This window comes from Phyllobates terribilis, unplaced genomic scaffold (genome assembly GCF_046119375.1).
Source record: "Phyllobates terribilis strain yellow unplaced genomic scaffold, ASM4611937v1 Scaffold_11__3_contigs__length_659146591, whole genome shotgun sequence".
Taxonomy (NCBI): domain Eukaryota; kingdom Metazoa; phylum Chordata; class Amphibia; order Anura; family Dendrobatidae; genus Phyllobates; species Phyllobates terribilis.
This window is the reverse complement of record NW_027362771.1, coordinates 267,929,582-267,955,939: the sequence shown is the minus strand read 5'-3', so window position 1 is coordinate 267,955,939 and position 26,358 is coordinate 267,929,582. Positions and strand designations below refer to the sequence as shown.

At 47.5% G+C, this 26,358-nt stretch overlaps 1 protein-coding gene across 3 annotated transcripts in view; it reads left to right on the top strand.

Moving 5' to 3' along the window:
- The window catches only part of HGF (hepatocyte growth factor), a 258,626-nt gene that overhangs the window by 206,877 nt on the left and 25,391 nt on the right, over window positions 1-26,358 (top strand). For all 3 annotated transcript variants that reach the window (XM_073652311.1, XM_073652310.1, XM_073652313.1), the window contains exons 12-13: window positions 12,750-12,788; window positions 13,122-13,215. In XM_073652311.1, the coding sequence (XP_073508412.1) occupies window positions 12,750-12,788; window positions 13,122-13,215 (133 nt within the window). The remainder of the gene's footprint in view (window positions 1-12,749; window positions 12,789-13,121; window positions 13,216-26,358) is intronic.

Sequence of the window (26,358 nt, the reverse complement as noted above, 5' to 3'; positions counted from 1 at the left end):
CTCAGCGTCTGACCCTGATCTAAGTTGGTGCCCTCCTTATATATCCCTCTATGTGTGAGCTCAGGTGACCAGCACCCAATGAGCTCCTATCACTACCCAGACTGCTCCCCCTATCTGCCCCTACACTACATGGGATGTACCACCCCCCTCCCACTCCAGCCAGGAACAGGCTCGGTTGTACCTGCACATTTCTAAGTGGGAGTACCGTCGGCCTGCTCCTCTGGAATGGGATGTATGTAGTGCATGCAGTCTATCTGAGCTCAGTTCCACACTCCTTCCTTACCCGGGAGTGGAATATCACACCTCTGGGTTGAGGTGCAATACCCCTGTAGCAGCCGAATCCTCAGGGTGCTACACATCCATCTGGACCATCGAGCGCTGCACGGCACTCATCCGTGAACAAAACAGTTTTGAAATCAGTCTTCATGTAATGTTTGGCCCACTGGAGCCGTTTCTGCTTGTGTGAAGTGGATAGAGGAGGTCGACAGGATGGCGCATGCACAGCTGCAAACCTCTGAAGGACCCTGCATCTTGTTGTTCGGGGGACGTTGGAGGCACAAGCAGCTTCAAAAACTTGTCTGCTGCTATGACAAGGCTTTTTTGCCGCTGCTCTTTCAACCTGACGTAATTGCCTGTAGGAAAGAGTCCTCAATTTGCCCTTATCAGCACGCACACGTGTGTACTGTGAATCAGCTACATACTTCTTGATTGCCAAGACACTTCATCCTGATCATCGCACAATGTTGATTGTAGTCATGCCTTGACCTAAACACTCCACAATTTGTTGCTTCTCAGCAGCCAACACATCCTTTTTCTTTCCCATTTTGGCAGAAAATGTAGGCTGCTTAATAATGTGAGAGAGCCTTCTTAAGTAGTCTTGCCTTTCATTGGACACACCTGCCAAACTAATTAGCACAGGTGTCTGCAATTGCTTACAGTGATATAAAGAGCCCTGACACACATCACCATCAATGAGTTTAACTGACAAACAAACAAATTCTTCCCTTATCACTCCTAAACACTTTTTGTATAATAATTTGGAACGCAGTGTACATGTGCTTTTCCACAAAACACCAGTGGTTCACGTAGTGAATCTTACAGTTCTAACTTGCCAACCGTGGTCTGTATGGAGTTGTTCAATAAAGGGCCCAAAATTAAGATAACATAGATGGGAGAGGTCTCTATGAATAGGAATTCCTAAGTATTTGATACCCTGTGAGGGCCAGGCAAAGGGAAAGTTGGACTGGATGGAATCCTATATGGATTTGGGGAGGGAGACATTGAGGGCCTCAGACTTCGCTGCATTGCTTTTAAAATTTTACCATGTAACAAAGTGATCTATTTCAGCCATAACAGCATGGATGGATATATGTGATTGAGTGATATATACTAGGACATCATCAGCAAATAGAGAGCACTTGTACTCGGTGCCTCCCACCTCAATCCACCTAATATTGGGGTTATGGCGAATTGATGAGAGCAGGTGCTCCGTCACTAGGATGTATAAGAGAGGGGACAGAGGACATCACTGCCTTGTCCCATTGGTGATTGTGAAAGGTGATGAAAATGTTCTGACGCACCCCCTGGGCCTTGGGACACCCGGAGCCGGACCCTTTTTGGTGGATGCTGGTGGTTGTAGTCTTCGTGGCGGCGACCCAGTTCCGTGGCTCAGGGCGGTCAAACCAGTGGCGGAACTATTTATGTGGTTTTCATGTTTAAATGTCCGACTACGCCACCCGTGGATTGCGGTCAGAGTGAACCGCCGCTACAGGGCAGACCACTGAGGCTGGTGTTGTGGGTGCAGCAGAGCGTAGCATAACTCCCCACGGGAGGAGTATAGCCTCAGGGCAGTGTATGCGGAGGATGGGGGTGATGGTGCAGGGCAGCAGCAGTAACGACACGGAGTCAGTGATGCAGTTCAGGGCCTTTACTCACAGTTCTTATTATCCAGACCACGTCTGCAGGTAACGGCTGCCCACGTCGTACTGTGCTCACCAGGTGAGGGGCTCAGACAACTCCCAGATAACTTTGGAGCACTTCACAGGACCCCCTTTGTGTGTCCTTTGTCTGGCCTTTCTTACCAACACTTCTGTCCGGCTGCCTCGGGCCTCCTCTTGGTAAACTTGGCGCCAGTTTCCCTGACCCTATGTGGTGCCTTCCTAGCGGGTGTAGCGAGGGGCTGCGCCACATAAAATGTCAGAGCCTCCGGTTTCTAGCTGAGGGTCGTTTCCTGCCTCCACTAGTTCGGGGACCGGTCTCCCCCTTTGGCCTGACCCCTCCACGCAGGTGGATTCGGGCGTGCGGTGGCGACTCGCCCGTCCGCACCCCTGGGATCCCTTCATTCCTCGTTCCTGGAGCCTTCTCCGCTCCTCTTCCTTCCTTCTCCCTCTTCCAGGCCTGGGCCTCTGTTACTAGGCCCGCCTCCGGAGCAGAGCTCATGCAGAGCCCCTGCTCCCTGCCACTTCTGCTCAGACTTCTCTGCACTGAACTAAGATGGTGCCCACCTTTTATACTCCCTTCTCAATGCACCCAGGAACTGCTTCCTCCCTGCTCCTGCACTACAGGGTTCCCCTTCCTCAGTGTTCCCTCCCCCCACTCCAGCCAGGGACAGGGACTGTCGTGCCCATCTCAGGGGCATATTGGTCGCCCTGCCCCACGGCAATGTGGTGTAATGCATGCAGGTGTCGGGTCCTGATCCACACTCCATCCTTACCTGAGAGTGAGATATCACACCTCTGGGTGAGGTGCAATACGTCTTTAGCAACCGAGCCCTCAGGGTGCTACAGTTCCATTTATCTTCAGCCTAGGTGACGTATTGCGGTACAGGGCCGTGATTTTGGCTATAAAAGGGTCCCCTAGACCCCTACCCCAAGCTTTTTAAGAGAATCATATATGGCGTGCCAGGAGACTCTATGGAATGCTTTCTCAGCATCCAACGAGAGTATCTAATTACAAATTTTTAACTGCATCTAGCCCAGGAAATACTTTGTGCCTAGTAGCAGTGTCTGCTAGTAAGCGGATTATCCCGGCTGTTAAGCAAGCTGCACCACCTGTAGTTTAGACACTTAATTTTTTCAAAGGAAATGCTTCGGGACCATGGGATACTTAGTGAAGAGCATCAGGAGGCACCCCAAGGCATAGGGGCTGGGACTGGCAGTAGGATGCCTTGCGGTGGACAGCCGAGCTCGATCCTTATAAAAGCTTTTTAACTGCAGCAGCTTTAGTGGACGCTACTGGAGCTGGAATTACCGCGGCTGCTGGCATGAGACTTGCCCTCCAATAGATCCTTGTAAATGGATTTAAAGTGTATTCATTCAAATTAGAGAGACAATTTAAATTAAAAAGCTTAGAGCTGCCTCCACCACAGGGGGGCTCGCTCGACCCACCAGCGGACAGGCACCAGTATTGGGAGAGGGGGGCTGGCCGTCAGGGTTCACCGCGGCTCTGGCACAAACCCGGCGACATGGAGGTGGCACGGGCAGGAGCGGACTGGCCGTGTCGGCTTCTCACTTTTTGGATTTTAGAAGGGCATGACATGCCTATATCTGTGTCTCCCCCTCCTTTTACTCCTCCACCTCTTTTATTTTCGCATGACTATATGTACTTGTCACTTTTCCATGTGTTAGTTATGTCTTCTGAGCAGTTTGTCAGCTTTTGGACACCTTTGAAGGTGTTTTCTATGTGTTTCTATGTGTTTTTGTTTGCCTGCCATTGGTTTTAACGGTGTTCGAAGGTGTTCGACGAACAGTTCGACGAACAGTTCGGCGAACACACGGGTGTTCGACGAACCGAACCGAACTCGAACACTACGGGGGTGGCTCAACACTACTGCTTATAGACTGTTGTCTACCTGTATAGATTTTTTCTATTAAAAGTATCCAGTGGACTATACTTGAAACAAAATAAAAAACATTTTCTTTGTTATTTATTATTTTATTACTATTTATTATTATAGCGCCATTTATTCCATGGCGCTTTATATGTGAAAGGGGTATACTTTGCAAACAATTACAATTACAATAATCTTGAACAATACAAGTCAGCGACTGGTACAGGAGGAGAGAGGACCCTGCCCATGAAGGCTCGCAATCTACAAGGGATATGTGAGGATACACTAGGCGAGGGTAGAGCTGATCATGCAGCGGTATGGTGTTACTGCAGGTTGTAGGCTTGTCTGAAGAGGTGGGTCTTCAGGTTCCTTTTGAAGGTTTCCACAGTAGGCGAGAGTTTGATGTGTTGGGGTAGAAAGTTCCAGAGTAGGGGGGATGCACGTGAGAAGTTTTGTATGCGATTGTGGAAAGAGGAGATAAGAGGGGAGTAGAGAAGGAGTTCTTGTGAGGATCGGAAGTTGTGTGCAAGTAAGTACTGGCAGACTAGGTCACAGATGTATGGAGGAGACAGATTGTGGATAGCTTTGTATGCCATGGTTAAGGTTTTGAACTGGAGTCTCTGGGTAATAGGGAGCCAGTGAAGGGATTGACAGAGAGGGGCTGAGGAATAGCAGTGAGAAAGGTGGATTAGCCGGACAGCAGAGTTTATTATAGAGGGGTGCAAGAGTGGTAGAAGGGAGGTCACAAAGCAGGAGGTTACAGTAGTCGAGGCGGGAGACAATGAGGGTGTGCACTAATGTTTTTGCAGATTCGTGGTTAAGGAATGTGCGGATACAGGAGATATTTTCGAGTTGGAGTCGGCATGAAGTGAAAAGAGCTTGCATATGTGGTTTGAAGGAGAGATTAGAGTCCAGGGTTACCCTAAGGGAGCAAGCTTGCGGAACTGGGGAGAGTGGGCAGCCATTGACTATGATGGATAGATCAGATGTGGGGGTTGAGTGAGATTGGGGAAAGATGAGGAATTCAGTTTCATCCATGTTAAGTTTTAGAAGTCTAGCAGAGAAGAAGGGTGAAATAGCGGACAGACATTATGGGATTCTGGTTATTAAGGAGATGATATCAGGTCCGGAGAGGTAGATTTGTGTGTCATCAGCATAGAGATGATATTGAAAGCCGTGGGACTCTATGAGCTGTCCCAGGCCGAAGGTGTAAATGGAGAAGAGCAGGTGCCATAGGATTGAACCTTGGGGAACCCTGACAGATAGAAAGCAAGGTGAGGAGGTGGTGTGTGAGTGGGAGACACTGAATGTCTGATCTGTTAGGTATGAGGTGATCCAAGCTAGGGCCAAATCTGTGATGCCAAGAGATGAGAGAGTTTGCAGTATGAGGGAATGGTCCAATGTGTCAAAGGCAGATGACAGGTCCATGAGGAGGAGGACTGAGTAGTATCGCTTGGATTTGGAAGTTAGTAGGTCATTGATGACTTTAGTCAGGCCAGTTTCAGTGGAGTGATGCGGTTGGAAGCCAGATTGTAAGCGGTCAATGAGGGAGCAGGAGGAGAGGTGGGAGGACAGTTCAGAATGGATGTGTTGTTCCGGTAGTTTTGAGGTGTAGGGGAGAAGTGATATGAGGCAATAGCTAGACAGAGAGGATGGGTCAAGGGAGGGCTTTTTGAGGATGGGTGTGATCGAGGCATGTTTGAAGCATGAGGGGAAGACACCAGTTTTTAACGACAGGTTGAAGAGGTGGGTTAGGGTTGGGATGAAGATTGTGGTAAGGTTAGGGATGAGGTGGGACGGGATTGTGTCAAGTTTGCAGGTGGTGAGGTGTGATTTGGACTGTAAAGAGGAAAGTTGATCGTTCGTAATGTTGGAGAAGCTGGTTTTGGAGGAGGAGGGTTGAGTAGATATGAGGAGGGGCTGTGGGGACTTTAGGTAAAAGCTTTTAGGCAAAAGCTCTCTGTATTAAGAGCTGCAGCTATTGTCGTGTTATATAAAGAGGCAGAAGCATCTGCATCATGTAATGAACTTATGCCTGTAAGAGGGAGAAGGGATTCAGAGAGTCATTGTGTAGGTCAAGGGGTTTGAGATTTCGACGAGGGTGTGCAAGTCTGTGGAGTGGGGATTGAGCACCTGGAAAGGAGAGGGAAGAGAATGTAAGTAGGTTGTGGTCAGACAGAGGGAGAGCAGAGTTAGAGAGGTTATATAGGGAACAGAGACAGGTGAAGATGAGGTCCAGTGTGTGGCCATCTTTGTGAGTGGGGGTGGATGACCATTCAGCTAGGCAAGGAAGGAAAGTTTGTTAGTAATAAAAAGATCATGGATATAGGAGAGTTGCAGACGGAGCGAGTGTTCCATAGAGCTCCTCTTAGTGTGACTGGAAAAGTGGGGGCTGGGCAGATGGGTCTAAGGATCGAAAGGTTGCGAATGTTTGTGATAGATTGAGGATGAGAGGTTTGAATTGCCTTTGGGCATGTGGTGAGGAGGACCAGGATTTGGAGAGATATAGCCGGCAGTCAGAAGGAGCATGGAAAGTGTTAGCAGGTGGGAGCAGGAGATGGCATGAGGTGGCTGTCTGTTTTGGAGACACAGGATTGTATGTTGAGGAATAGTTCTGAGGAGGATGGAGGGAGAGATGAAGAGTTCATTACTAGGTGTAGGTGTGACACCCCAGGGGTCTGGTTGCCACAGTGATAGAGATATTATGTCTGAGAGCAGGTGGGAGGTCCTTTGGTCAGGGATCCTGTGCATGCCACACCTCCTGCCCAGTCTTGGGAGGGGAAGAACTTCCCCTGTAAAAACCCGGGGCTGAGGCAGGGTGAGTCAGACAAGGAGAGTGGAGAAGAGAAGCAGCATAGGAAACAGCAGAGTTACAAGGAGTCAGGGGCTGGCAGCTACAGAGCTCGCCCTGACTAAGAAGATTCTTTACCGGACCCGGAGTCCGAGGCTGTGGGGACTAACTCCTACCCAGCAGCAGAATCCGTCGGGCAGGGGATTTCAGGTCCTCTGGCCCAGAAGCCTGAAGGCACGGTCACACGCGTGGGACCAGCACCGCCACCGTGGAGTGGAAGCCATTAGAAGGCCCCGAGTCACCGGCCATACGGGTGAGCACCACACGGTACACTCAGGGACGTGGGCTACTTACATCAGCTTCTAGCAAGGTAGCCAGAAGAGTACAGTCAGTTTGGGAGGCCTACAACTACGCCTGGCCAGGGGAGATCCCATCTGCTCAAAGACTGACCAGGCCCCGTTTGCTAGCAAGTACTCCGGGAGGGTCTGTCGTTGTTACCAGTAAAGACCCTGAACTACACCGTACCGTCTCTGAGTGGTTCCTGCTACCCCCATCATCCACGTCGGCTGCCCTGAGGCCATACCCCTCCCGTTGGGGGTTATACTATCACGCTGCACAATCCTACCACCGGCCTCAGCGGTCTGCCCTGCAGCAGCAGCTTCCTGGCTGCACTCAACGGGTGGCGTAGTCATCAACTATTTACTACTAATAGACTGCCGTCTAGTTTGACTCCCTGGGCACGGACCGGGTCACCGCCACGAGATTACAACCCTCCACGGATCCGGCTCCGGGTAAGCTCCCGCGTGCGCACCGCAGCGCGACACAGGCCCAGGGGCGCGTCATAGGGATTAGGGGGGGCAGTAGAATGTGGAGGACTATAGGGGAGAGTGAAAACAAACAGGAAACATTGTTTATTTTGACTGGGTATCCAGTTTCCTTCAGGTTCAATTCAGGTCTAATTCAATGTCACACTTGTCTGGTCCACACTTGGTGATACACACTGGCAGACTACGTGAGCAGACTGCCACATACAAGATCAGCCTTTTTTTAAATCCATTTGCTTTTGACATTAAAGTACTCTCTCTCTCTGTAGTAATCTTAATTCAATTCTTCTTCTTATGGAGTAATCCCTCTCCTTGTGGAGAGTGCCAAGCCAGTGTAAGGAGGCTTATAGGCCATGCAGTGTTCCTCTGGAAAATTAAATATGCAAATTTTCTCTTCAGAGATACTGTAAATAGGACTTGTAATTCAGTGCCGTCTATTGGAAATAGCATTCCTAAATGTTAATATCTACCCTTTAAGAAGCCTTGCTACATGATTTATGATAAAAGCCAAAGCAGATACTTTATTTGCAGTAAAGTGTTTTGTGGTGTCATGTAACAAGACTTGTTAATAGGTTGATATTGACCTTTAGGAGTACTACGTCAAAAAGGTGACCTCCTCTGCTCTGAAGAAACAATTTGTGTTTTTAATTTCCCAGAGTAGCATTGTGACACGCCCCCTGGTGCCGTGGGGTACTCGGTAGGCGAGCCGGGCCGGTCCTGTATTGGGGTAGTCACGGTGGCAGTGACCCGGTCCGTGGCCCAGGGTGGTCAAATAAAGAACAGTCAATTGAGGAATAAAGTGTTTGGGGATAAAGTTTGTGACGCCACCCGTGGTATGCGGCTATATGGGGCCGCCGCTGCGGTGCAGGTCCACTGGGGCTGATGGTGATGCAGCAGAGATAGTGCAGCTCCCGACGGGCAGAGCTAAGCTCCAGGGCAGTAAATGGTGATTTTTAAAGGTAGATGTTGCCGGCAGGGACAGTGTAGTGCAGGTCTGGTGACGCAGTAATTAGTCAAGGACACAGTGGGGTGCAATCTTCAGGCTTTACTTACAGTTGTTAAGCTGCTCCAAGTTACAATGGCCAGGTTATAACCACCCACGTCATCTTGTGTCCTCCAGGGAAGTGATCCAGCCAACTCTCAGGTATCTTGGAAGCACTTGAACAGGACCCCTTTCTTTGTACCTCTCCACATCATCTCTCTGTGCTGGCTCTCGCCCTCCTGCCCTGCGCCTCACACCCAGTGTCCCAAGCCAGTGGCCGCGGGTCTTGTTGGGCGACGTCCACACGGTCCCCTTGGTCCTGTATGGCCACGTTTTCGACGATTGAGCGTGGAGTGTGGTTACAGCACATGGAATACTGCAACCTCTGGTTTGCTAGCTGAGCCTTAAAGTACTCCACTAGGCTGGGGCCGGTCCCCTACTGCGGCCTGATCCCTCCACGTCAGCCTGATTTTGGGTACACGGTTGGCCTGCGCACTCGCCGTGCCCCTGGGATCCCTTCTGTCTCTGGAGCCCTCCTCCCTGCTCCTGTCTTCTCTCCTCACTCTCCTCACTGGGCCCTTCTGCACTGCTCTCCTGGGCAGAACTGGACTCTGAACCCCTGCTCCAAGGGCTGGAGCCAGGAAAATGGACCCTTCTAGATGTTTCCACCTTCCTTATATACCCTTCCTGTCTGTGCTCCACTAAACTTCTTCCTCCACCCACACCCACTACATGGTTCCCTCTCTTTTGGTTTCCCCCCTTCCAGCCAGGGACAGGGCTCAGCAGTGACCAAGTGCATCTTGTCCCGCCTGCTGGTCTGGAGTGGTGTAGTGTTGGATGTTGGTGTGTGGGTCACGAGTAGGGCTCCCTCCTTACCTGAGAGTGCGGTACCACACCTCTGGATGAGATGGACCCACAGGGGCACCACATTCCCCCCAGTTAAACACAGCACGTCCACGGGCTGGAACAGAGTAGAAACACAGGTATTTTAAGACATGCAAAATTTTAGGATGCATCACATAGAAGAACAGCAAATAAATAACTTTTCTTCCCTTTATGGGAGGCACTTTTTCTTAAACATTTCATATGACTATCATTATATTAAACAAGATCAAACTACTTTAAAGAACATTTTTTTTTTTTCACACGTAAAACATTTTTATCACTTTTCAAGTAAGTTCAGCAAACTGTAGTGAGATTCTTATCAGGGTGTCCATCTCACTGGTGTAAGTACAGAGTGGGGGGACCCGTCCGCAACAAACTCCCAATGTAGGCCCTGGGCGTGGCTGCAGGCCATAGCTGATCCACTCGTTGGACCAAGGCTTCCGCCATGCCAAACGGGTTTTTGTTCAGTGGTCTTTTAAAACCAACAGGAAACACATTAGGAAATGCAAATTTTTTACAATTAAAGTTTTCGGGTTAATCATTGTCCTTAACCACAGTGCCTTTTTTACTTAACCGGGTAACTATATACACACACCTCTGTGGCAACTGGACCCGCAGGGGTGCCACATTTGCATAGCCTATAAGTCTCCTTACACCGGCTTGGCACTCTTCACAAGGAGAGACATTACCCCTTAAACCCTTGTCAGACTCCTCTCATCCAGCCAAATCAGACCTCATGCTTTGCACTGGGGAGGGCAAACACCCCGAGCACAAATGGAGTGTCTGATTTGGCTTTTACCCTAAGACGTGTCAAGTCTCATTAAAGGGTTAATACTGACTTTCAGGATTGCTACTTCCAGTAAGTGGCACTAAAGTTGAAGTCCTTTTCCTCTCTGAAAAGATAATTTGCACATTTAATTTTTCTGCTTATATTAGAAATCTTGGTCATATGAAACTGACCTCCTAACATGCTGTGGATGCCCTTATAATGTAATAAAGAGTTAGTAGAATTGGGCTTGTATTGGCCAGTAGTATGAACAGACCCTGATTCAATATAAACCAGAACATCTAAAAACTCCAGACTAGTATCATAAATCTTAGAAGTAAATTGCATATTCATAAATCTAAGAGACTCTGTCCCAGATCAACACTAGCAATTTTTTTCTTTTATTTTATTCCCGCGTCTTCTTTGGGTAATACCCTTTTTTCTTTTTTTCAAATACCTCACTCAGTGACTCTCCACAAGTAGAAACATTACCACTTAGATCAAAAGTTTCTGAAGAAACACAAATGTATACACAAAAAGAGCAGAGACATGACATAATGAATGGACATTTAAAAAAAACAAACAAACTGAGCTCAGAGAGTGAATCCTTCATTAGCTTAGATTAGTGGTGTGAAAGTTTTATAGTTCCAATATCCATGTAAGATCAGAGACCTGATGCCCTCAGTGTCTCTGGAGAGGATGGTCAGATTTTGTAGTAAGTCATAAATCCTTGTGACAGATTTAATCCTGTGTGGAGAGTATAAAGACTGCCATGCATTTTTGTTTTCTGTGGTTTTGTGATTTCAAGTTGCCTTTTAATATAACAACTTTTATATTGTTAATGTTGTATCCTGGACCACAGAAATGTTTGGCCTCAGGTTGATGGGGTTTTTTTTGTCTGTAATCATGTGGTGATGAGATGTCTTCCTTGCTCTTAGTTTATGTCCTGTTTTTCCAACATAGAGACCCCCACTAGGAGAAATAGTGCACAAAAATAAGTATACCACATTGGAAGAGAAACCTGTGAATATCTCAGGAATCTTGTAGTCCTGCTGTGCATTGGATATCTGTATCCGGTCTGTGGTCATTACATGAGTGCAGGTTTTGCAACTCTTCACGTTGCTAGGATAAGTTTCTCTTGCTAACCAGTTTGTAATATCGCCTGAAGAAGGAGCCTCTGTGCAGGGACAGCTTGCATATATATTTTTTTTTCTGGTTCGCCAATAAAGGTATCATTCCGAGAATACTTTTGTCATTTTTGGGCATCAAAGTATTTATATCAATCTTGCTAACCAGGAGATTTAGGAAGTCTCTGTAGGCACCAGTGTGTATATATTCAAGATTCCACCTCAGCAACTGTATAGGACAATACTGGTGGTGCAGTGCTAACAATCTGTGCAAGCAATGATGAGAATAAATAGAACAGCAGCACTCACCATGTCCATAGGCTAAAAGTCCTTTATTTCAAGCATACTTGGACATCAGTCCGCTCACCTCTCCCCGCATGTCTCCCCTGCTTTTATGAAGTACCGCTATATCCAGATCTCCAAGTATGCTTGAAATATAGGACTTTTAGCCTCCGCACATGGTGAGTGCTGCTGTTCTATTTATTCTCATCATTGCTAAGTTTCTCTTGCTGTATCAGGGAGCATTGAGCTTCTGATCACAATATTTCAATAATTTGGAGGTTGTCTGTAGCATAGCCTGACTAGAGGATAGGACAAAATCTGACTGGACACCTCCTTCTGGCTGCAACACCACTTTGGACCAATATATTGACTCTTTTAGACATTCGGTGAAACCGCAATATTGGATAAACAGAGAAAAAAAACTTGTAATATTAGTGTGCAGGAGAGAAGGGCAATTCATAGCCCGAAGAACACCAAGGAGATGACTGTATTGCTTGTTCTATACATAGCAGTGGCGAAGCACTGCTATGTATAGCAGAAATGACCATCTCCTATGAACGCCAGCCACATCCTTGTGTTTACAGGAGATTCACAATGACAGGTCATCAGCAGACCCCTGGCTGTCATGACAACCCACCACCACTCTGTGATCACATGACAGGGGTGCCGATGGTTGGGATTAATAACGTGCACTGCTCCACCGGTAACTATTAAAGGCAATTGATGGCTGATTAGATCGGCCATCATGTGCAAGGAAAGATGCGGGCTCAGTGTGCAAACCCACATCAAAGGCAAGGACATGACCATTGACATAAATATGTCAAAAGTCGTGAAGGGGTTATGAAGTATGGAATATAAGAAAAAAAGTGGTCTTAAAATGCAGTCTATGTATTTTGAAAGAATTACTGTCAGAGACCCTACACCAGTGACTACAGGATGTCCAAGTGGACTAAAGAATCTTTATTATTTTTGGTAGAAAATGCCAGCATGGTTCTTGAGGAAAGTGAAAGAATAATTTTTCACCTGTTATTGTTACTGGCTGCTGTTTCCTGACTGCCGTATACATCCAATAATAGTCTGCATTATACTCAATAGGTAGTGTCAACCATGCTATTTATCTTTCCATAAAACTCTCAGCAGCGCAGCTTACGCATTGTGAGAGCCAAGCACCCATGGCTGCTCTCTGTAATTTGTCGGGACCTCTGTCTCTTTGGTAAAATAGGGTCCTGGTAACAACATTAACTATGTTCATTTCTTTTCCAGGTGAAGGAGACACAACCAGTACCTTGGCAAATATAGACAGTAAGTATAGGTCAACTACTGGTAACCTTTAAACTATAGTTAAAAAAAAATCATAAACATGAAAATATGACAAGGTAACAATTTTGCTATGTAATGGTCAAACTACTTTTTTTGGGACAATAAATGTTTTTATTTTTGAGTAACAAAAGTAGAATGAGATGTACTGTAAATACTAATAGTACAGTACATGTAAAAGGGAATATTGTTTCATATTAATATTTTCATTTAAAATATTAATAGTAATAAAAATAATGAAATTTAACAGCGCCTAAAATTTCATGCAACAATTAAATGAATCAAAAAATAAACTGTGTTATTCAATTCTGGTTTTAGATCCAGGTTCTTGTGCATCAACAAAGACGCTGAGAGTTGTTAACGGAAGTCCAGCCCAGGACAAGAATGGATGGATGGTCAGTTTGAGACACAGGTAAGCCATCATTCTCCATCCTGAGTAGTGTTGAGCATTCCGATACTGAAATATCGGGTATCGGCCGATATTCACTGTATCGGAATTCCGATACTTAATTCCGATACTTTTATAATATCGAATACCGGAATCGGAAGTTCCCATAATGCCTGCGCTCTGCAGTGTCTGTGAAGGATGACAAGCTGGATGGCAGCGCTCAGCTGCCATCCAGCTTGTCATCAGAATGCCATCCCAGCGTGGGAGAATTCTCCTGATTGTTTAAAAGCCGGCGCGCGGTAAAAAGCCGCCGGCTTTTAAACAATCACGCAGCCCCATACTGCTTCCCCGCAGCCTCCCACCCCGATCCTCCGCTCCCCTCGCCACCTCCAATCCCAATCGTAAATTAGGACCGGGCGGGGAGCGCAGCACCAAGGAGCGAAGGACCCGGGCGGGGAAGCCGGCAGTGAAAAGACTTCACCGCCGGCTTTCCCGTTCTGTGCTGTGCTTTCCCGCCGGTTATTTCAAATGAACAGCTGAGGTATCAGCTGATGCTGATCAGCTGTTCATTTGAAGTAGCCGCGGTGCCCTCAGAGGGTTCATGTGAGTTCAAGCTTGACTGCATGAACTCACATCAACTTTCCCACGGCCGCACAGGTCAGCCACTCCTCCCAGACCCGTCATGATTAGTGTGTGCGGGGTGTGTGTGCGGGGTGTGTGTGTGTGCGGGGTGTGTGTGTGCGGGGTGTGTGTGTGCGGGGTGTGTGTGTGCGGGGTGTGTGTGTGCGGGGTGTCTGTGCGTGGTGTCTGTGCGTGCAGGCAGACATAGGCCGATGTGACACTACTAGAGATGAGCGTTGTTCTACTCGAACTGTTCGCCAATCTCAAATTCGAGCTGTTTTGGGCGGTGTTCGAGCCGGTCGGCGAACACGAACAATTTGAGAAAAATTCGGCTGTTCGAGGTTATGTTCGATAACTGTTCGTGCACCAAAATCATAACTGGATTTTTTCTCAGTAATGATGAAAATTAATGTTAATACGCAGTTTGAGTGTACAGCGGGGCGGGGGGAGGGGCAGGGGATGGATCTCTGCAGGAACAATGAAGATCTCCATTTTTTTTTCTCTTTCCCGCATTTGCAGTGGGGAGGTGCAATCTGTCAGCCTATCAGCAGCGCACACACGGAGCGAAGTGCTTTTTTTCACACAAGCAAGGGCATGTGTGATTGGCAGTGTATGTCACATGTCCTTGCCCTATAAGACCAAGCCATTTTCCCCGTCGCCACCATTTTCTCACTGCTGCAGCTGCGTGTTAGACGGCACCGCTGTTGCTGTGTGTGCTATACCTTGTTAATTTCAAGCCAATTTTCTCTGAAATCTACAGATAGCTTGGGAGTAGGGAATAGTTGTGATTGCAGTCCTTTTAAGGACTAGGTTACAGCATTTCTTACGACTTTTATCAGGGAGGTCTGTGCTCTTAAATAGATAGGTTGTGGGAGTAAAGACTAATTGTAATTGGAGTCCTTTTCAGGACTAGGTTACATGAGTTCCTATCAGTTTTTGCCAGGCAGGTCTGTGCCAGTGCTGTGCAAGTTTTTTTCACAGCATTTGGCTGAATCTAGCAAAGCTAATCCTTTTTGGCCTATTGCAGAGTGTGTTAGTCAGTGGAGTAGCCTATCTGTGTTGCAAGATATAACACCTGTGTATAGAATACCAATTTTTTTACTGCACCTAGTGAAGTAAAATCTTTTGGGCATAGCATCATTCTATTAGTCCATCTATACTGACCTCCATCAGGTTGCAAACTGAATATAATTTTTTTCTGCATCTAGCTCTGAAAAAATATTTGGGCTTCTAGCGGTGTGTGGGACTTGGTCTATTAGTCCATCTATAGTGACCTCCATCAGGTTGCAAATTAAAAATATTTTTTTTCTGCATCTAGCTCTGAAAAAATATTTGGGCTTCTAGCGGTGTGTGGGACTTGGTCTATTAGTCCATCTATACTGACCTCCATCAGGTTGCAAATTAAAAATAATTTTTTTCTGCATCTAGCTCTGAAAAAATATTTGGGCTTCTAGCAGTGTGTGGGACTTGGTCTATTAGTCCATCTATACTGACCTACATCAGGTTGCAAATTAAAAATAATTTTTTTCTGCATCTAGCTCTGAAAAAATATTTGGGCTTCTAGCGGTGTGTGGGACTTGGTCTATTAGTCCATCTATACTGACCTCCATCAGGTTGCAAATTAAAAATAATTTTTTTCTGCATCTAGCTCTGAAAAAATATTTGGGCTTCTAGCAGTGTGTGGGACTTGGTCTATTAGTCCATCTATACTGACCTCCATCAGGTTGCAAATTAAAAATAATTTTTTTCTTCATTTATCTCTGAAAAAATATTTGGGCTTCTAGCAGCGTGTGGGACTTGTTCTATTAGTCCATCTATACTGACCTCCATCAGGTTGCAAATTAAAAATAATTTTTTTCTGCATCTAGCTCTGAAAAAATATTTGGGCTTCTAGCAGTGTGTGGGACTTGGTCTATTAGTCCATCTATACTGACCTCCATCAGGTTGCAAATTAAAAATAATTTTTTTCTGCATCTAGCTCTGAAAAAATATTTGGGCTTCTAGCAGTGTGTGGGACTTGGTCTATTAGTCCATCTATACTGACCTCCATCAGGTTGCAAATTGAATAAAAAAAATTTCTGCATCTAGCTCTGAAAAAATATTTGGGCTTCTAGCGGTGTGTGGGACTTGGTCTATTAGTCCATCTATACTGACCTCCATCAGGTTGCAAATTAAAAATAATTTTTTTCTTCATTTAGCTCTGAAAAAATATTTGGGCTTCTAGCAGTGTGTGGGACTTGTTCTATTAGTCCTTCTATACTGACCTCCAGCAGGTTGCAAATTGAATATAATTTTTTTCTGCATCTAGCTCTGAAAAAATATTTGGGCTTCTAGCGGTGTGTGGGACTTGGTCTATTAGTCCATCTATACTGACCTCCATCAGGTTGCAAATTAAAAATAATTTTTTTCTGCATCTAGCTCTGAAAAAATATTTGGGCTTCTAGCGGTGTGTGGGACTTGGTCTATTAGTCCATCTATACTGACCTCCATCAGGTTGCAAATTAAAAATAATTTTTTTCTGCATCTAACCCAGCCAATAGTTTTGGCCTAATACCACAGTTTGGCCACTCAGCTCTGCTCGGTTACCATCCATTGTTTTTTTGTGCAAACAACTCCAGAGTTGTGAATTAGTTAACCACCAAAATGAGTGGAAAAAGGCCTGCTGCTGGTGGAAAGGGGAATAGGCGTGTTGGGAAGGGGAAAAAAGGTTGTGTCTGTGGGGTAGGTGCAGAAGAAAGACCATCTTCCAGCCAAACTAAAATGTCTACTTCTTTTAGCGGACAATGTGATAAGATCCCTTTCTTACGGCCACGCCAATCGCTACAAATTCCAGATGAGGCACAAAAACAGCAGGTGCTTCAACGGATATCAAGTGCTCCTTTAAGTGGGCTTTCCTCCACATCAACTTCAACATCACAAATACTCCAGTCCTCAAAGGTGTCACCCAAATCGCACTTGCTTCCTCACAGCTCCCAAATCTCCAGCTGCCCGTCTGAGTATGAGGTAGAACAGATGGTTGAGTCTGCAGAGCTGTTTACTCATACTATAGCCTGGGAATCAGAGGTCGACTCCAGCGCTTCTGTGAATCCAGACGAGGAAATGATCTCCACTGATGCCCAGAATCTTTATGAGTCGGATCCAGGACCAGACGCAGAAGGTTCTGACCATAATGTAGACCCTCATTCCCAAACTGTAACTCCTGTTGGTGGAGACAATGAGGAAGACGATGATAAGACTCAAATACCTGATTGGAGCGACAACTTTAGTTTTTTGTCAGGGCAGGAACAGGTTGGCTCTGAGGACGACGGGTGTGATAACGCACAGGGTGATGATGATGAGGTCGGAGATCCCACTTACTGTCAACCCACAGTCAGCCAAGAGATGAGGTCAGCAGAGGAGGTGGAGGAAGATGCTAGTGACGACGAGGTCAGGTTGCGCCTTCCTGGACAGAGACGTAGTACTGGAAGCACGTCAACAACTGCATCCTCAAACACAACTCTGCCTCTCACCACAAGTCGTGGTGGCTCTTCAGGTCGCATGGGTGCTAAGCCTTGCATAGCCTGGGCATTTTTTCAGATCGATAAAGATGACCCAACTCGTGTTATCTGTAACATTTGTCAGCAAAAGCTAAGTAGAGGCCAAAAAATACATAGTTTGAGTACTTCATGCATGAACCGGCACATGGACATGAAGCATAAGTTGCAGTGGGAAGCTCAGTGTGCTACAATGCAGTCTAGCCGGCCGGGCCAACCACCGTCTGCCATATCTTGTGCATCCGCGGCCTCTTCATCCTCTGTGACTGGGGGGACAGCAGTTACACCTGTTTTGGGGCGCAGACCTGCCACCTCTTTACCCGCAACAGCCAGCGTGATTGGCAGGTCATCATTTTCTTTGGAGGTGGTAACACCAGCTGATCTTGAGCGCTGTCCGACATCGATAGCACCACCTTTGGATCAAGGCAACCTAACATGTCCGCCTGCATCTTCCTCACAGACCGGCAGTTTGCCGGGGACACCCTTATCAACCCCGTCTAAGCACAATAGCCAGCCCTCGGTCCCTCAGATGTGGACAAGTAAAAGACCATTTCCTCCTAGCCATGAGAAAGCTAAGAGGTTGAATTTCACCATCTGCAAGCTCTTGGCTACAGAAATGCTGCCTTTCCGCCTGGTGGACACAGAGGATTTTCGAGACCTTATGTCCGTCGCAGTGCCCCAGTACCAGATGCCCAGTCGGCACTACTTCTCAAAGAAAGGTGTGCCTGCGCTCCACCAGCATGTCGCACACAACATCACCGCTTCTTTGAGAAACTCTGTGTGTGACAGGGTGCATTTCACCACAGACACTTGGACGAGTAGGCATGGACAGGGGCGTTACATGTCGCTGACTGGGCACTGGGTAACTATGGTGACAGCAGGACAAGGGGCTGCTGTCCAAGTCTTGCCGTCCCCACGAGTTGTGCGTCAATCCTCTTTATGTCATTTTTCCACCACTGCTTCTGCCTCCTCAACCTCCTCTCGGTCTTCCACCTGCACCCAAAGCCTGTCTGGTCATGCCACAAGCTTTCTAACTGCGCAGAAGGGATCCTGCACACCTCCTTACTATGCTGGCAGTAGGGCTCAACGTCATCAGGCGGTTTTTACATTGAAATGTCTGGGAAATGTGAGTCACACAGCTGAGGAGTTGTGGTCAGCTCTGGAGAACCAATTTCATGAATGGTTGTCTCCACTGGACCTGAAACCAGGGAAGGCCGTGTGCGACAATGCTGCAAACCTGGGTGCGGCCCTTCGCCGGGGCAATGTCACACACGTGCCTTGTATGGCTCACGTGTTGAACCTGGTTGTCCAGCAATTTTTAGCCCACTATCCCAGACTAGATGGCCTTCTGCAGAGGGCACGGTCGCTGTGTGCTCACTTCCGCCGTTCGCATCCCGCAGCTCAGCGACTTACATCTCTACAGAAGTCGTTGGGCCTGCCACTTCACCGGCTAAAATGCGATGTGCCTACCCGGTGGAATTCAACTCTGCACATGTTGCAGCGACTGTGGCAGCACCGACAAGCCCTGGTGCAATACGTTCTGACGTATAGCCCGGGCCAACGAGATTCAGAGGTGGGGCAAATCACGCTGGAGGAGTGGTCTCAGATCAGGGACCTATGCACCCTTCTGCACAGTTTTGAAATGGCGACGAAGATGTTTAGTGCTGACGATGCCATTATCAGCATGACTATTCCGGTGATTTACATGCTGGAGCACATGTTAAACAGAATTCGGAGTCAGGTGGTGGCACAAGAGGAGGTGGAGGAAGTAGAGGAGGAGGAGTTGTATGCGGAAGGGCTAACATCTGCAAGGTCCAGACGGTCGGCAGCACCAAGGCGGCAGGCATGTGAGGGTGGGGGAGATGGTTTTACCAGGGCGCATGGTAGCAGCCAAACTAGTGAGGAAGGTGCAGGAGCCCAGGAAGAAGTGGAGGACGAACTGATGGAAGACTCATCAGATGAGGGAGACCTTGATCACATTTCTGTTGTGCGAGGTTGGGGGGAGAGGACAGAGGAAGGAAGCATGATTATTACCTCACCACCAACACAACAGGGACTTGGTGCTCCTGGATGCGCAACACACATGAGTGCCTTCTTGCTGCACTACCTGCAACATGACCCTCGAATTGTGAGAATTAGAAATAATCCTGACTACTGGGTTGCCACACTGTTAGATCCCCGGTACAAAAGTAAATTTGCAGAAATTATTCCTGCCATAGAAAGGGATGCACGCATGCAGGAGTATCAGCAGAGACTGTTGCAGAATCTTACATGTGCTTTTCCACAAAATACCAGTGGTGCACGTAGTGAATCTCACAGTTCCAACTTGCCAACCGTGGGACCGTCAAGTGTTCAGCACTCAAACCGTGACAGAACCACAGTATCTGCTGGTAACATCAATTTTGCGGAATCATTTCACCACTTTTTTAGCCCATCCTTTGCAAGGCCACAGGAGACAAGAAGTCTGACACATAGTCAACGCCTAGAGACGATGGTACAGGAGTATCTCCAAGTAAACATTGAAGCCACGACTGTGTCACTGGACCCTTGCTCTTTTTGGGCTTCCAATCTGGATAAATGGCCGGAGCTAGCCACTTACGCCTTGGAGATCTTGTCATGCCCCGCAGCCAGCGTTCTGTCTGAACGTGTGTTCAGCGCTGCTGGTGGTGTGCTGACAGATAAGCGCACGCGGCTCTCCACTGATAATGTAGACAGACTCACGTTCATAAAGATGAACAAATCATGGATCCGAAACGACTTTTCTACCCCTGTGTCATCCTGGGGAGAGTAAAAGCTTGATGATTGGTTAAAATCACCCTACCAACCGTTTTAAGCTTTCAAATTACTAATCATGTTTATCTGTATCTTGACTGGAAAATAATTTGGGCTTTGTAGCAGTGTGCAGCACTGATCCTATTAGGCCATCTATACTAAAGCTTCACCAGATTTAAAATTAAAAATAATTTTTAGCTGCATCTAGCCCGGAAAATAATTTTGGGGCTCCGAGATGCGCAAGGCACATATGTGCCTTCTTGCTGCACTACCTGCAGCATGACCCTCATATTGTCAGAATTCGAAGTAATCATGACTACTGGGTTGCCACACTCTTAGATCCCCCAAACTTTTCGATCAACCTTTTCATTTTAATAAAGACCAAAAAAATGGTAATTTTTGAAATTATAAGTATTAGCAGGTTGTTAGAAACTGAAATCAAACAGTTTTCAACTCAAAACTTTATTCTAGGTGATGTTACATTTTCACATAGGACCCCTTGTTCGAAAGGAGCTTCTGAACTCTCTCGTCCATTGAATTTGTCAGGTTTTGGATGGTTTCTGCTTCAATTGTTTTGCATGAGGACAGAATACCCTCCCAGAGCTGTTGCTTAGATGTGAACTGCCTCCCGCCATCATAGACACTCCTTTTAATGATGCTCCAAAGGTTCTGAATGGGGTAGAGGTCAGGGGAGCATGGGGGTCACACCATAAGTTTGTCCCCTTTTATGCCCATATCAGCCAGAGATGCAGATGTTTTATGTGCAGCATGAGATGGTGCATTATCATACAGAAAAATGATCTTGCTGTGAAATACACGGTTCTTCTTCTTGAACCATGGCAGGAAGTGCTGTTTGAGAAAATCCACATACATTATGGAGTTCATCTTTAGCGCCTTCAGGGATCCTAAAGGGGCCGACAATCTCTCTCCCCATGATTCCAGCCCAAAACATTACTCCACCTCCTCCTTGTTGGCGCTGTAGCCGTGTTTGCGTGGGGTGTCCATCAACCAGCCATCCTCCACTCCATCCATCTGGACCATCGAGCGCTGCACGGCACTCATCCGTGAACAAAACAGTTTTGAAATCAGTCTTCATGTAATGTTTGGCCCACTGGAGCCGTTTCTGCTTGTGTGAAGTGGATAGAGGAGGTCGACAGGATGGCGCATGCACAGCTGCAAACCTCTGAAGGACCCTGCATCTTGTTGTTCGGGGGACGTTGGAGGCACAAGCAGCTTCAAAAACTTGTCTGCTGCTATGACAAGGCTTTTTTGCCGCTGCTCTTTCAACCTGACGTAATTGCCTGTAGGAAAGAGTCCTCAATTTGCCCTTATCAGCACGCACACGTGTGTACTGTGAATCAGCTACATACTTCTTGATTGCCAAGACACTTCATCCTGATCATCGCACAATGTTGATTGTAGTCATGCCTTGACCTAAACACTCCACAATTTGTTGCTTCTCAGCAGCCGACACATCCTTTTTCTTTCCCATTTTGGCAGAAAATGTAGGCTGCTTAATAATGTGAGAGAGCCTTCTTAAGTAGTCTTGCCTTTCATTGGACACACCTGCCAAACTAATTAGCACAGGTGTCTGCAATTGCTTACAGTGATATAAAGAGCCCTGACACACATCACCATCAATGAGTTTAACTGACAAACAAACAAATTCTTCCCTTATCACTCCTAAACACTTTTTGTATAATAATTTGGAACGCAGTGTACATGTGCTTTTCCACAAAACACCAGTGGTTCACGTAGTGAATCTTACAGTTCTAACTTGCCAACCGTGGTCTGTATGGAGTTGTTCAATAAAGGGCCCAAAATTAAGATAACATAGATGGGAGAGGTCTCTATGAATAGGAATTCCTAAGTATTTGATACCCTGTGAGGGCCAGGCAAAGGGAAAGTTGGACTGGATGGAATCCTATATGGATTTGGGGAGGGAGACATCGAGGGCCTCAGACTTCGCTGCATTGATTTTAAAATTTTACCATGTAACAAAGTGATCTATTTCAGCCATAACAGCATGGATGGATATATGTGATTGAGTGATATATACTAGGACATCATCAGCAAATAGAGAGCACTTGTACTCGGTGCCTCCCACCTCAATCCACCTAATATTGGGGTTATGGCGAATTGATGAGAGCAGGTGCTCCGTCACTAGGATGTATAAGAGAGGGGACAGAGGACATCACTGCCTTGTCCCATTGGTGATTGTGAAAGGTGATGAAAATGTTCTGACGCACCCCCTGGGCCTTGGGACACCCGGAGCCGGACCCTTTTTGGTGGATGCTGGTGGTTGTAGTCTTCGTGGCGGCGACCCAGTTCCGTGGCTCAGGGCGGTCAAACCAGTGGCGGAACTATTTATGTGGTTTTGATGTTTAAATGTCCGACTACGCCACCCGTGGATTGCGGTCAGAGTGAACCGCCACTACAGGGCAGACCACTGAGGCTGGTGTTGTGGGTGCAGCAGAGCGTAGCATAACTCCCCACGGGAGGAGTATAGCCTCAGGGCAGTGTATGCGGAGGATGGGGGTGATGGTGCAGGGCAGCAGCAGTAACGACACGGAGTCAGTGATGCAGTTCAGGGCCTTTACTCACAGTTCTTATTATCCAGACCACGTCTGCAGGTAACGGCTGCCCACGTCGTACTGTGCTCACCAGGTGAGGGGCTCAGACAACTCCCAGATAACTTTGGAGCACTTCACAGGACCCCCTTTGTGTGTCCTTTGTCTGGCCTTTCTTACCAACACTTCTGTCCGGCTGCCTCGGGCCTCCTCTTGGTAAACTTGGCGCCAGTTTCCCTGACCCTATGTGGTGCCTTCCTAGCGGGTGTAGCGAGGGGCTGCGCCACATAAAATGTCAGAGCCTCCGGTTTCTAGCTGAGGGTCGTTTCCTGCCTCCACTAGTTCGGGGACCGGTCTCCCCCTTTGGCCTGACCCCTCCACGCAGGTGGATTCGGGCGTGCGGTGGCGACTCGCCCGTCCGCACCCCTGGGATCCCTTCATTCCTCGTTCCTGGAGCCTTCTCCGCTCCTCTTCCTTCCTTCTCCCTCTTCCAGGCCTGGGCCTCTGTTACTAGGCCCGCCTCCGGAGCAGAGCTCATGCAGAGCCCCTGCTCCCTGCCACTTCTGCTCAGACTTCTCTGCACTGAACTAAGATGGTGCCCACCTTTTATACTCCCTTCTCAATGCACCCAGGAACTGCTTCCTCCCTGCTCCTGCACTACAGGGTTCCCCTTCCTCAGTGTTCCCTCCCCCCACTCCAGCCAGGGACAGGGACTGTCGTGCCCATCTCAGGGGCATATTGGTCGCCCTGCCCCATGGCAATGTGGTGTAATGCATGCAGGTGTCAGGTCCTGATCCACACTCCATCCTTACCTGAGAGTGAGATATCACACCTCTGGGTGAGGTGCAATACGTCTTTAGCAACCGAGCCCTCAGGGTGCTACAGTTCCATTTATCTTCAGCCTAGGTGACGTATTGCGATACAGGGCCGTGATTTTGGCTATAAAAGGGTCCCCTAGACCCCTACCCCAAGCTTTTTAAGAGAATCATATATGGCGTGCCAGGAGACTCTATGGAATGCTTTCTCAGCATCCAACGAGAGTATCTAATTACAAATTTTTAACTGCATCTAGCCCAGGAAATACTTTGTGCCTAGTAGCAGTGTCTGCTAGTAAGCGGATTATCCCGGCTGTTAAGCAAGCTGCACCACCTGTAGTTTAGACACTTAATTTTTTCAAAGGAAATGCTTCGGGACCATGGGATACTTAGTGAAGAGCATCAGGAGGCACCCCAAGGCATAGGGGCTGGGACTGGCAGTAGGATGCCTTGCGGTGGACAGCCGAGCTCGATCCTTTTAAAAGCTTTTTAACTGTAGCAGCTTTAGTGGACGCTACTGGATCTGGAATTACCGCGGCTGCTGGCATGAGACTTGCCCTCCAATAGATCCTTGTAAATGGATTTAAAGTGTATTCATTCAAATTAGAGAGACAATTTAAATTAAAAAGCTTAGAGCTGCCTCCACCACAAGGGGGCTCGCTCGACCCACCAGCGGACAGGCACCAGTATTGGGAGAGGGGGGCTGGCCGTCAGGGTTCACCGCGGCTCTGGCACAAACCCGGCGACACGGAGGTGGCACGGGCAGGAGCGGACTGGCCGTGTCGGCTTCTCACTTTTTGGATTTTAGAAGGGCATGACATGCCTATATCTGTGTCTCCCCCTCCTTTTACTCCTCCACCTCTTTTATTTTCGCATGACTATATGTACTTGTCACTTTTCCATGTGTTAGTTATGTCTTCTGAGCAGTTTGTCAGCTTTTGGACACCTTTGAAGGTGTTTTCTATGTGTTTCTATGTGTTTTTGTTTGCCTGCCATTGGTTTTAACGGTGTTCGAAGGTGTTCGACGAACAGTTCGACGAACAGTTCGGCGAACACACGGGTGTTCGACGAACCGAACCGAACTCGAACACTACGGGGGTGGCTCAACACTAGACACTACTACTCCCATCGGCCTATGTCTGTCCCCCGTCCACTCGTGCCAGCAGGATCAGCTCGATGGGAGCAGTAGTTCCCATCAGCCTGATCCTGCTATTTAAATTGCCCTACTGTGTCCCCAATAAATTTTAAATACATGTCATTGGTGGCCAGTGGTTACCTAAAAGAAATTAGTTCATACATTACCTGTCCCCGCCGATCGCCACCTAAAATAAAGTAAAAAATAAAAAACTACACCTATACTCATCTAGACACCTAATTCCCCGAAGCCATCGATCTCCTGTAATAAAATATAAAATAATAAACCACAACCTTATCCTTACCCCTCCGTAGCAGTCCACGAGTGTCCCACGAAGATCTCCAGTTCAGAGCAGCCACATAGAATGTGACCGCTCTGAACCGCTGCCGCCGCTAGAATGACGGGGCCATAAGGGTTCACCGGAGTTCAGGCAGCGCTGCTCCGGTTAGCTCCTTTACGGCACTGCTGTATCGTGAGAAATTCCCACGGTACAGCACTGCCGTAAAGGAGGTCTCCGGAGCTGCGCTGCCTGAATGCACTCCGGTGACCTCAGTCAGTGGCTCCCGCTGCCGGGAGCGGACGTGTTCCCGGCAGCGTGAGCTTACAGCAGCCATGCACAGCTGTCACCATCTCCAGATGTGACAGCTGTGCATGGGAGATCAGCGCAGGAACGTGGACAGGTAACTATTTTTTTTTTAGTAAACTAAGAATTAAATAAAATGGTGTTTTATTTCAAATAAATTATTTTTTTCTGGGTGTAGTGTGTGTTTTTTCTTTTTAACACTTTGTAGGTTAGTAATGGGGGTGTCATATAGACGGCCATCATTACTAACCTGGGCTTCATGGCAGCTGGCGCTGACATGAACCCCACCACTATTACCCCCTGCCACCGCACCAGGGCAGCGTGGAAGAGCGAGGCTAAGTGCCAGAATTGGCGCATCCTATGGATGCGCCATTTCTGGGGCGGCTGACGGCTGGTGTTTCTAGCCTGGGAGGGGGCCAATATTCATGGAACCCTTCCTGAGCTATTAATATCAGCCCCCAGCTGTCTGCCTAGCCTTTGCTAGCTATTAAAATAGGGGGGACCCCACGTCATTTTTTTTGGGGGGGTCCCCCATTTTAATAGCTAGTAAAGGCTAGGTATTCAGCTGGGGGCTGATATTAGTAGCCTGGGAAGCTCCGTGGGTTTTACCCCCTTCCCAGGCTTCAAACATCTGCCCCAGCCGTCTTCTTAACCTCCGCTAGAGACTAAAATTATGGGGGATCCCACACCATTTTTTTTTTAAATAAATCCTTTATTTTAACACTAAATGACATTTGAGGTCTTAATAAAGATGCAGTCCCTAAATTATTATTTATTTTTTAATAAATTTTTCCCAAAACTTTTGACGTGGGCTTCGCCATATTTTTGTATGCCAGCCAGGTACAGCATCCAGCTTCTATGAACGCGCCATTTTCCGGGCGGCCGCGGACTGCAATTTTCAGCGGGGGGGGGGGGGCAGAAAGCTTGGGCCTCCCTGCGCTGCAGATTCCATCTCCCAGCTGCCTAGTTGTACCTGGCTGGACACAAAAATAGGGAGAAGCTCCACGTTTTTTTTTTTTTAATTATTTCATGAAATTCATGGAATAATTAAGAAAAAAAGGGCTTCCCTATATTGTTGTGTCTGGCCAGGTACAAATAGGCAGCTGGTGGTTGGGGGCAGCCCGTTCCTGCCTGCTGT